Source organism: Ursus americanus, chromosome 23, assembly GCF_024610735.1.
Source record: "Ursus americanus isolate L20-20 chromosome 23, mUrsAme1.1.p, whole genome shotgun sequence".
Classification (NCBI taxonomy): domain Eukaryota; kingdom Metazoa; phylum Chordata; class Mammalia; order Carnivora; family Ursidae; genus Ursus; species Ursus americanus.
The window spans coordinates 14,610,670-14,623,062 of record NC_142149.1 but is presented as its reverse complement, the minus strand read 5'-3'; the positions used below and the strand labels follow the sequence as shown (position 1 = coordinate 14,623,062).

The 12,393-nt window shown below is 38.0% G+C and overlaps 1 protein-coding gene across 9 annotated transcripts in view; it reads right to left on the bottom strand.

Moving 5' to 3' along the window:
* Nucleotides 1–12,393, bottom strand: part of STRADA (STE20 related adaptor alpha) — a 27,276-nt gene extending 14,883 nt beyond the window's left edge. The window contains exons 1-4 of one of the 9 annotated variants that reach the window (XM_087854225.1): nt 12,244–12,354; nt 9,555–9,600; nt 3,562–3,641; nt 1,836–1,893 (exon numbers count right to left, since the gene is read on the bottom strand). In XM_087854225.1, coding sequence (XP_087710351.1) covers nt 1,836–1,893; nt 3,562–3,597 — 94 coding nt within the window. In that variant the 5' untranslated portion in view covers nt 3,598–3,641; nt 9,555–9,600; nt 12,244–12,354. Of the gene's footprint in view, nt 1–1,835; nt 1,894–3,561; nt 3,642–6,890; nt 7,184–9,554; nt 9,601–12,243 lie in introns of those variants that run through there. The other 8 variants (XM_087854224.1, XM_045813993.2, XM_045813994.2 and 5 more) reach the window with 8 other exon arrangements.

The following is a 12,393-nucleotide window of genomic DNA, read 5'->3' as shown; positions in this document are numbered from 1 at the left end:
AGTTATAGAGATGGTTGGCTATTTCCCAGAAAGTGCAGGGACTAGAAAATAGGCTTTCAAAAAAAAAAAAAGGCAAAAAAGGTTTTAGTACAGCAACATGTATACGTGGGACCATTACCCAGTTAAGATTCTCCAGTCACATGCACTCTATTCTGAATACAAATAAAGGAAGGGCTTTTTGGCCCTTTGCTACTCTAGGTGAAAACAGATAAAGCAAAGGACAACTGAAATAACTTTCTGCCCTTAAATCAGACAAATTCTCTATCCGTATTTTTTATTTTCATCATTCTATGAAAGTGAGAAAAACCGTCAAAGTCGATTTTTAACTGGGAAGTATCAGAATGATCACACATTTCCAAATATCTTAAATTAGAAATCAGAGCACCCAACTGTATTGTTAGAGGAGACTGGCTACAGAGTAAATTAGCCTCAATTTGTCAAAATAAGATTATTTATTTATTTATTTATTTTTTCTGGTACACAAATGACAGGTGCATTTACTTAAGACAGTCTGTTAAAGGTAAGAAGCCAAGTGAACAGATTAATTCAAATGAAGTCCAATCTTGTAGAGTAGAAGGCAAATTCCAAGTTATATAAAATTTGATAAAATATACATCATCAAGCTGTAAACAACAGACAGAACAATCCCTTCACTCTCCTCAAATTAGAGACTAGGAAATTGTCAAAAGACTGCCAGAGATCCTACACTCAAGACGCTGAAACCAAAATCCTTAATTCAATTCACATATACTGGAATATTTTTAACTAATTAATTGTAAACTGGACTTCCAACTCAACTGTCATCAATGCCAATGTTTACTTTTAAACCAATGGTATTCCCATTAAAGATGAGAAGAAAATGAGAACAGGACCAGAATATAGTATTTTTTTTCCCACTAGCTTTTCCTTTACTGTGCAGCTAATTTTTATTCTTCAGAACTAAAACAAAAATAACTCATTATTTTTCTAAACTCTCATTTGTCTAAAACATAACAAATAATACTTCTCTGAAGGTCTTTGAGTGGCATTAAGGGAAATAAATTAACAGGTATCACCTAGTAACTAACAGGTTTCAGTTCTCAATGACTTAAGTCTATCTGAGGGTATTTTGTTTGATCAGTCAATCAATGCACTTATCTGATAACTTGTTTCTTTAGCTGAAGACAGTGTCTTGGTATTCAGACACCAAGAATGGGGCTCTACTACTGTTATTTGTATAGAAAAGAATTTTCTTTGCCTTAAATTAAGATCCCAGTTCTCAAAAAGGCTCAATTCCAAAAGAATCATAGGCGAATGCCTGGCCCTGTTAAACTTCAAAATTTCAAGGTTACGACTTCCGAAATCAGCATGTGGATTTTACAACAGGAAGTCAGTTAATATTTTTGTCCTGGCAGATTTATTTTTCCCTTAGTTCTCTGAAGTCTCATAATTTCTACCATGAAAAGATGAGTCAACTAGATTGATCAGTAAACCAGAACTTTTGTATCATTTGTACTTTTGTCCTAATAATTTTATTTTTAAAATCTTCAAGGTTAGAAGATTTTAAACACTTAAGTTTTCTTCCTTTAAGAATATGTCTTTCAACTGGATGAATACTTAGAAGAAATAAATATGCCTTTAAGTAAATACTGACTTTCTAACAATCAAGACAGGCCAAGGTCAACTGCCAGATGAGCCCTCAAATCTTTGGGATACCATGGATTCAAAATGGAGCCAAACAACAGAACTATCCTTTACACTTGCCCTTCCAATTGCTAATTTCTAGAAATTGATTTAGTCAACAAGAGTAGTGACATTTATCCTGAAGTGATGGCTAAATGCCATACTGTACTTACCTCCAAATAGCTCCAAATCTCTTAAGCCCTCAACAATGAACTTTTCCGAGACCCACCGCTAAAGAGGAAAACCCCAAAGAGAATTAGTATTTCTTCCAAGTCACAAAAAATTAGCTATCAGCCATTAGACAAACAAATAAACTACAAAAACAGAATCATGCGGTACAGTTAAGATGCATTTCTATGGAACAATTTTGAAAAGAATCCTGGATTTAAATCAACTGAAAACAACAGGTTAATTCCTTTCTCTATTCTTCTTCGCCTAATTTGATAAATAATCCTTAAATCTGACAGACAGATGAGAAACATGTGGTACTGGCCCTAATAATGAAGAAGGTTTTTTGTCCCTCCTAGACATAAAACTACCTTCTGGTTCCATCTGACTCACTCAATGGCTGTCTATTACAGATGCTTTGGATCATGAATGACAATGTGAAAAATGCTACTGGAATTCATAATATGGAAAACAGAGATGAAACAGTTTTGCACAAGCCTCTGTTAGTCTGTAAAAGAAAATAGTAAGCTGCATATTCTTTCATCCACTAGGATTTCTAAGGACATCACTACTATATTTTCTACCAGGTTTACAAGGACCACACTAACTTTACCAATCATGGTTCACTTTACTATCCTATTTCAAATGAGTATTGGATTCCTTAATACTGATAAAGTGCTCTGGTTTCACATGAATCAGGTGAGGGTGACACAGAAAAGAAGCTCGTATGTAAAAGTAATGGAATCACGATTGAATTTCACTTAAGGACTAGTGTTCAAGTTTGGCTTGGGGGCATTCTTTCCACCAGGCAGAGTTCAGGCTAAGGAGAGATTCTGTTTTTCCTCTTACTTAACAGTGAAGTTTACTCTTCCCAGTATAAATTATTCTTATATACACAAACACCAGAAAAAAGAAGATTAAGTAACATTCAGAAATAAGTTGTATAATATGGGTTATGAATTGGAACTACAACATCACTCTCCGTCCTTTTCTTTCTAAATTAAAAAAAGAACACCCAAAATAAAAAACTTTATAAAAAATAATATGTACTGTATCACAAAATATGACATATACTTTAATATTTAAAGGAAGTGGTATGTTCATGTGTCACATAGCACTTCCTCCTTGTTACAGAATTTTAAAATAATTACTACTGCATTTAGAAATTAAATACTTGATAATAAACAAAATACAATGCTCTTTTATGAAGTCATGGAAGCTTATAAAGAAGCTAAATCCAGTATTTGTTCTTGAGGTCATTTTAGCTGGTGAAGTTTTCAGGTGTAATAACATTTTTCACGTTCAAAGAGTCTTCAGTTAAAACTTATGATTAAACTTAGAAAAAGTGTTCAAATAATGACAATTTGATAATACTGATTTTTAAAACACACAAACTCATTGAAAATACATAGGAAATAGGCAGCTTATTAGCGATTACATATCTATAGTGAAAAGGGACATTGATTCATTTAATTTTGTATGAGTGATATTCTTGAAATAAGCCACCATTTCTACTCTATCAGACAAGCTGGTGGGTGTATTTGTCTCTAGTCAGCCTCTGCCTGCAAGCTCTTTTCTTAGGAGTGGAGGCTGCAATATCTGCTTTACTTCCCACATGCCTCACATCCATAGGATTCTGAGCATCACATAAAAACCACCTACAGTATCTGCCAAAACACACTGCTTTACAGAAAATAAAAATAGTAAAGCCAGAAGAATAGAAACACTCACCCTAATTCGCTCTGGTTTACTTACAAGAAAAGACATGAGTTCCTAATGTGTAGACCTACTTCAATTTCAAAAATTTAAACCTAAAAGGAAAATAGAAACAGGTTAGTCAAATCTCCTTTTATAGAAATGCCTTTTGATTAACAAAAACTTACTATGAGTCTACCACTCAAAGCACTGTACCAGACCTATAAATTTCTAGATTCTAAAGATTGGTTTAGAGAATCTTTGAGTGACAATAAAACTGGATGTACTCTAGCCAAGTACATTCGGAAATACTGCAATCTCTGTAAGAAAAGACAGGTTTGTTATTGTATGGTTTTCTTCTTTAATTTTTAAATTTCTCTTGACCCAATTCCCCACTGATCCTTTCCCAGAAGCAATTACATTTGCTTTTTTTGGCTGTTTATCCTGCTTTTTATTATCATTCTTAAATAATGTTTATATGGCCATGACTTATCCGTTTTAGACACTTCTCTACTAACTTTCTACTGTGGTAGATGAAGACTAAGCTCTCCTACATCACCTTCCTGCACCCTACTTTCTTGCCTTCATTCTCTCCACACAATTCTGGCATAATGTTTGATTAAATAAAAAATCCACATTTACATTGTTATGACTGTGGAAACACGGTTCAGAGCCGAGGCAAACAAAGATGACCATGTCTGTTTTCTTGTACACCATTAGTTTTCCTGGAGTTAATAATGGACTCATATTTTTTTTACTTGTTTGGTTTCCCACATAGCTGTTACTTTTTCCAAGTACATCTCTGCTATTTGTCTTATCAATATATTTTACCATACATTTGAACTTATCCATTCCAATTTGTCCCTGGAGATTGCCTTTCCAAGGCCCTCCATCCCCCTGCTACAACCCAGACTAGTTGTTTCCTAGGCCAGCTGCACTTAGCTGTTTGGGTTTGTTTTTTTTTTTAACATTTTATTTATTTGACAGAGAGACAGGGTACACAGCAGGGTAAGTGGGAGAGGGAGAAGCAGGCTTCCTGCTAAGCAGGGAGCCCGATGTGGTACTCGATCCCAGGACCCTGGGATCACGACCCGAGCCAAAGGCAGATGTTTAACGACTGAGCCACCCAGGTTCCCCTATGTATAGAATTCCTAATAAAGACATACTTCTAGAATTATCTAGAATTAATTTATACTTGTTTCACTCCTATTTTACAACTCTACTTTCCAAGAGATTTCTTCAATGTTATTTTTTAACCCTTCTACTAATTTTTAAATTTTGGTTACACATTTCCAAGAGCTTTTGCCATTTCTCAAATGTTATCTTCTTTTTTTTTTTTTTTTTTTTAAAGATTTTATTTATTTATGTGACAGAGAGACAGCCAGCTAGAGAGGGAACACAGCAGGGGGAGTGGGAGAGGAAGAAGCAGGCTCACAGCAGAGGAGCCCGATGTGGGACTCGATCCCGGTACGCCGGGATCACGCCCTGAGCCGAAGGCAGACGCTTTAACGACTGCGCCACCCAGGCGCCCCAAATGTTATCTTCTTTTATATCATCCTGATCTTGTTTTATGTTTGCTTAATTTATAGTTAAAAATTATATCTAGAGAGGCGCCTGGGTGGCTTTGTCGGTTCAGCGTCTGTCTTCAGCTCATCGGGCTCTCTGCTCTGTAGCAAGTCTGCTTCTCCCTCTCCCTTTGCCTCTGTGATCTTGCTCTCTCTCAAGTAAATAAATAAAATCTTTTAAAAAAATTATATCTAGAATGACTAAAAGCATAATGCATCATGACCAAGTGGGGTTTATCTCAGGAACTAAAGACTTTCTTAACACTAAAAAATGAATCAATGTATACCAAACTGTTTTTGTCTGAGGTTGTTTGAAATAAAAAACAACCAATTTCAAGGAGTTAAAAAAATGGTGGGGTGGGCAGGAAAAAAAATGAACTCAGTCAGTAGAGCATGAGACTCTTCATCTCCTGGTCATGAGTTCAAACCCCACACTGGGCATTAGAACTTACTTAAAAAAAAAAAAATCAGTGTAACTTTACCAGAGTAACTGAGTAAACAAGGAAAAAAAAAAAATACAATCATCTCAGTAGAGAAAATCATCTGAAAAAATTCAGTATCAATTCATGATTTTACGAAAACCTCTTAGTCAACTAGGAATAGTTATATAGGAATAGGATAGAAATAGAATTTACCAAGTCAACTCGGTAAAAGATATGTATGAAGGGGACGCCTGGGTGGCTCAGTTGGTTGGACATCAGACTCTTGATTTTGGCTCAGGTCATGATCTCAGGGTTGGGATCAAGCCCTGCCATCGGGCTCTGCACTCAGTGTGGAGTCTGCTTATCACTCTCCCTCTGCTCCTCCCCCCCACTTGCACTCACTCTCTCTCTCTCTCTCTCTCAAATAAATAAATAAATAAAATCTTTAAAAATAATAATAAAATAAAGTATGTATGAAAAATGTATAGCTAACATCATATTTAGTAGTAAAAAGAATTAGTGAGTTTCCTCTAAAAACAGAGCAAAACAAGAATGTCTGCTTTTATCACTTGTTCATCATTGTACTAGTGGTCTTGGCCAATGCAAAAAGGAAAAAGAAGAAACAAAAGGCATACAGATTGGAAAAGAAGGTGTAAAACTCTTTATTCATAGACAACATGATTGTATATATAGAAAATTCTAAGTATTCTACAGAAAAAAATCATTAGACCTAAAAAAATGAATTTAGAAAGAAGGCCAATTACAAAACCCAACTGTATTTTTATGTACTAGCAATGAACAATTAGAAAATGAAATTTAAGAAAACGAAACTAACTATAATACCAACAAAAACATAAAATAATTAGGAATAATTTCTTTAAAATTATAAGAACTTGTATGTTTAAAATTATAAAACATTGCTAAGAGGTATTAAAGATAAACTAAATAAGAGATATGCTATGTTCATAGATTGGAAGACTCAATACTGTGAAGATATAAACTCCCTCCAAATTGATCTATAGATTCAGTGCAATCCCAATCAAAATGCCAGCAGACTTTTAGGAAGGAATTGATAAGCTGATCTTAAAATTTATATGGAAATACAAGGGACCTAAAATAGTGAAAATGATTTTGAAAAAGAACAAAGTTAGAAGACTTACATTATTTCCAGACTTACTTTAATGCTAGTAATCAAGACAGTGTACTTTGGTCTAGGACAGACAAATGGATTAATGAAACAAAACAGAGAATGCAGAAATAGATCCGTGCATGTATGGTCAATTAATTTTCAAGAGAGGGGCCAGAGTAATTCCATGGGGGAAAAATAACCTAGATACAACTTAATATCTACTTAGAAAAAATGAACTTTCACCCTTACCTTATAGGATACACAAAAATTAACTTGAAGTGGATCATAGAACTAAAGAAAAAGTTAAAACTACTAAATAAAACAGAGGAGAGAATCTTCATCATGTTGGGATAAGTAAAAATTAAAAAAAGAACATCAAGGGGCGCCTGGGTGGCACAGCGGTTGGGCGTCTGCCTTCGGCTCAGGGCGTGATCCCGGTGTTATGGGATTGAGCCCCACATCAGGCTCCTCCGCTGTGAGCCTGCTTCTTCCTCTCCCGCTCCCCCTGCTTGTGTTCCCTCTCTTGCTGGCTGTCTCTATCTCTGTCGAATAAATAAATAAAATCTTAAAAAAAAAAATAACATCAAGAGCATGAAATGAAAAAGAAAAATATGATAAACTTTATGAAAATTAAAAACTTCTACCTTCGAAAGACAGCACTAAGAAAATATACAAGTTGGGAGAGAACAGTCTGTGTGTCTACAAAACATTTTATATACAGAATATTTAAAGAACTACAACTCAGTAAGACAACTCAACTTAAAAAATGGGCAACAGATTTGAACAGAAGAGGTGGAATGGCCACTAAGCTCATGAAATGATGCTCAGCATCACTTGCCATCAGGGAAATGTATATAAAGCCACAATGAGATACCACTACATACCTACTGAAATGGCTAAAAATAAAGACTGCCAATACCAAGTGTTGGCAAGAATAGTGACCAATAGAAACTCTCATTCATTGCTGATGGGGATGCAAACTACTATAATAGCCACTTTGGAAAATAGTTTAGTAGCTTCCTATGACCCAGTAAGTCTGCTCTAGGTAGTCTACTCAAGAGAAATGAAAACATATGTTCACATGGACTTGTACATGAATGTTCATAACAGCATTATTCACAATGGCCCCAAATTGGAAACAGTCCAAATGTCTATCAACTGGTAAGTGAAAAAACAAAATGTGGTATATATACCAGTGGAATATTACACAGCAATGAAAAGGAACAAACTACTGATACATACAACAATGTCATATTAAGTGAAAGTCAGACATAAATCTATATATTGTTTCCATATACATGAAATTCTGGAAAAAGTAAAAATATTATGACAGAAAGCAGGTCTTTGGTTGCCTGGGACCAAGGGTAAGAGGAGGGACCAAATTCAAAGAGACACGCGAGAACTTTTTGGGTGGTGGAAATGTTCTGTATTTTGATTGCATGGTAGTTACACAAGTGTATCTGTCGAAACTCAACAAACCATACATACTTAATGTAGGTATATTTTACTGTAGGTAAATTATATCTCAACAAAAATGACTTTAAAAGTAAAATGACTAAAATAGGGGCGCCTGGGTGGCACAGCGGTTAAGCATCTGCCTTCGGCTCAGGGCGTCATCCCGGCATTGTGGGATCGAGCCCCACATCAGGCTCCTCCACTGGGAGCCTGCTTATTCCTCTCCCACTCCCCCTGCTTGTGTTCCCTCTCTCGCTGGCTGTCTCTATCTCTGTCGGATAAATAAATAAAATCTTTAAAAAAAACAAAAAACAAAAAACAAAAGTAAAATGACTAAAATAAATAATCAGAAACACTTTTGAAGAATCTAGAAAAAAATCCCTGCCACATTTCCCTTTTTTTTTTTTTTTTTTTTGAGGTAGGTTGGGGTTTTGAGGGATTGTGGTAGTATATAGTATAGCAATGGGAGTGGGAACTTAATCAGATACATAGAGTTCTTGGAATCCTTAGAACTGCTTCAGAGAAATCAAAGCAATGGATTTCAATCCAGGGAAGAGAGGAGGCCTTTTAAAATCATCTATATATTTTTATCAAATTGCATTTATCTTCACCCCTATCTAATCTTCTTATAGAAGATCATCACCACGTTGAGAATCATTTATCCTGGCATGAAATAGAAAAATATGGACTGGATTTTTTTAAAAAAAGATTATTAGAGTGCACATTATTTAATAACATTAAACACAAAGCATCATGCAAAAGAAATTTAAGAGGAAGCAGGGTCCATATCCAAATATAGTCTACAACAGAAAGAACATAGAATATTAATGTAGATAAAAAGATGATTTTTATCTGCAGAAGGAACTACCTATGCTCTGGGAAAATATTGGAAACAGAAAATAAAGTCAATCCCCAAACACCGTATAATATAACAAACCTAAGAACTGGTCCTAGACTACCACACCAACAGCTTCATTAATTATTTGAACATGGGTTCTCAAACCAGGATGTGTTTCAAATTAACTCATGTAGTTATAAAAACCGATGAATGCTCAAACTCCCACCTTCAAAATTTTTTAATTCAGCAGGTCTGGGGAACGCACAGGTAGAAATGGGCAAGTCCTTATGGTGTTCAGCAAAGGGAAAGACAGTTACTATAAGCTGGGATGGACCTGGATAGCTTTATTGCAGGGGTGGGGCTTCAGTGTCAAATAGGACCTAAAGAAAATGGGAATTCCAAGCATGAAATAGTATTAGCTGCTCATTTTTAGTGCTTACTTTGTTTTGTCCACAATTGTATCTCCCAGTTTCTAGAACAGTGCCTATCACATAGCAGGTACTCAGTAATGTTGACTGACTGACTGACTGACCAAATATACCGAGAAGTATGTTAGCACTTTGCATAACAAGTTATAGAAGCACAACTCCAGATATATGAGAACAATGAAGAGGCCTTACGTGCATGCTAGAGTATGGATTTTCTTCACCAGGCAGTAGGAAGCCACTGCAGATTTTAAACAGAAAGGTGACAAACACAAAACAGTGGTCTAAGATAGTGTCTCTCAAACTTTATTGTGCATTCAAATAATTTGAGGATCTTGTTAAAAGTGCAGATTTTGATTTAGAAGGTCTGGAGTGAGGCCTGGTACTTCTAACAAACTCCCAGATGATGGTAACACTGCTGGTCTGTGGACCATCGTACTGACTAATGTTTGAGAAGCCTTGTTCTAAGAAACATTCTAAGGAATATTAATCTGCCAACGGATGTGAGAAGGGGAGGTGAAAAATCCCCAGAGAAAGGAATACCATTAGAACACAATTATAGTGAACCATATTTGGGGTGATAAGAGCTTGTAGCAGAGGGAATGTTAAGAAATAGATGGCTAGGGGATGAAGGAAAAATAAAGAAATTCTATTTAGTTAGTAAGGACACCATAAGTCATCTAGCCTACCCTCCACCCTTCGGGGGAACAGCTTTTACAAACTCCTGGATGTAAGGTTATTTAGCCTCTGCATGAAAACTTCCCCTGCCAGAGACTCACTACCTTATCATGGAACCCATTCTACTTGTGGACAACTCTGATGACTCTGATTTTTTTTGTGCCCAAGTAACTGGGAAAGAGTAGTGTGTCAGCGACAAAACAGGAAACTCAGAGGTGGAAGTGGTTCTGGTGGGAAAATGAGTTCAAGTTTTTAAATCATGTTGAGGTTGAGAAAAGAGTTCTATATTCCAAGTGAGAAGATATAGCAGTCAGTTAGAAAAGTAAGACTGATGCTTAAGAGAGATGTTAGAGATGGCTATGTGGACCTGGGAGTTAGCAGCCAAAGCTATACAAGTGACAAAAGCACTGAAGGAGAAAATGGGGAGAAAAAAGCAGAAGGCTGGGAAGCAAGCCTTGGGATAGGTCCATATTTAGGACATCATGCTTGAAGGCAGGTAGGAGAAAATGGAATCCAAAGGAAAAACTTTAAAGACTCTGCTTCCCCTCCTGGACCACTTTCGCTCCCCCAACCTGGTTAACTTTGACCTATCATTCCTTACTACTCATCTCAGGTACCCTGTGCTACGGAAATCCTCCCTGACCGCCATTCCCCCCCACCTCTGTTAGGTGTTCAGCCTCTGTATTCAACCCTTACACCTACCACAATGTTAACTGCCAATGCATCTTATTCACTCACTATTGCATTCCCACGGGCTGCTGTGCCCAACACATAAGATGGGCACTCCCATATCTGTTAAATTGTTAATAGCAAAAATAATAAAAGCAGCAAGCACTTATGGTGAACTTACTATGTGCAAGGATCTGTGCTAAATGCATCACAGAGATCAGCTCACCATAAGTATCATCTTCCTCATTTTACAGACCAGGAACTTAAAAGCTCAGAGAGGCTAAATGCCCAGAATGATACAGGCAACTGGTAGAGCACCCATTAGATCTGTTCCAAAGCCTATGCTCTAGAAACCAGAGTGATTACAGAGAAGTCTAGGGAGAAGTATCAAGACTGTGTCTGCAAAGATACAATGATGACTGACTGAGAAGACATCGTCTGATTTGACAATGCTGCTGACCGGATGCCAAATAGAATAGAAAAGAATTCGTTTACCTTGCTTTATTTTTTCCCTTTTCCCTGTTTTTGTCACTGTTTTCTAAACTTCTTCCATGTCTGGGGTTACAACTACAAACACTGCATTTGAGTCACAATACTCTAAGAAACCTGGTTGAAAGGTGGGGGAACAGACCTAACAAGTTCAGCACTGTAACTAATAGCTGAATAGGTTCCTGGCCTAAGGCAAGTAACCAGATGAGACTTGGTTTCTTCAACTCTCAGGAACAAGAAACAGTCTTGGGTGTCTTTAGACAGTATGAATCAGTCAATGAAGAACTGTCCTAATGCCTCAGATACATACTGGAATACGGTTCTACTTTAACAGGTATTATACAGTAAGAAAAGGACCAGTTCGAACGGCTTTTCCTCTTCGGGAAAGTCGAGTTGGAATATGCTAGGTTATCTTAACAGAAGGCTGCGCAGAAAAAGTAGTCCCCCATTTCCTGGAAACTTGAACAATTTTATTTAACCACTCCCCTTCCCTCGCGCTCACTTCCCTACCCCCACCGCCCATCTCCACCCCAAATCTGCGGGCACTGAAACATTCTTGGAAAACAACAAGACAATTAGAAGCGTTTTGTTTTTGCTGATTCAGGGAGTCACCTAAATCTCTCTCCTTAAGGGGGTTTTGATTCGCTGTCCAGCCTGGGATAGATGGGAATTGGGATTGTGGGATGGGGGTAGGGGGGTCAGCACAAGATCGGCCGCCTCTTTGGGCAGGGCAAGCTGACACCTGGGCCCCAGGCTCCCCACCTAGGAGTCAGGGGAAAAGATGAGTACGGAAAGCAGGCGCTCGCCTCTCTCGCCCGGCAACTCCGCTCGGCCGTCTCCCGGGCAGGCCCAAGCCTATTCTGTTCTCAAGCTGGAGCCCCTTATTGCGGGAATCGAAGAGGACGGGGTGAAAGGGGGCCCGTGGAGGGTGAGGGGGGGCCAGGATGGCCGATCTGACGAAGGCCCGCCCCTGAGGAGATGGAATCGGCGTCAGGGCGAGGAGGGACTGGTCCCTGGAGCGCACCAGGCGGCCCCGCCAGCCCGGTACCTGGTCCTGGAGTTAGCAAGCAGTCCCGACCCCGTCTCAGCTCCGCCTCCTTAGTTTAGGGCCGCGCCGCCAGGCCAGTTGCTGGGGGTAGGGGGAGGTACGCAACGTGCCATGCGCAGTAGCGGGACCGGGGTAGGGCTGGTGGAGGAG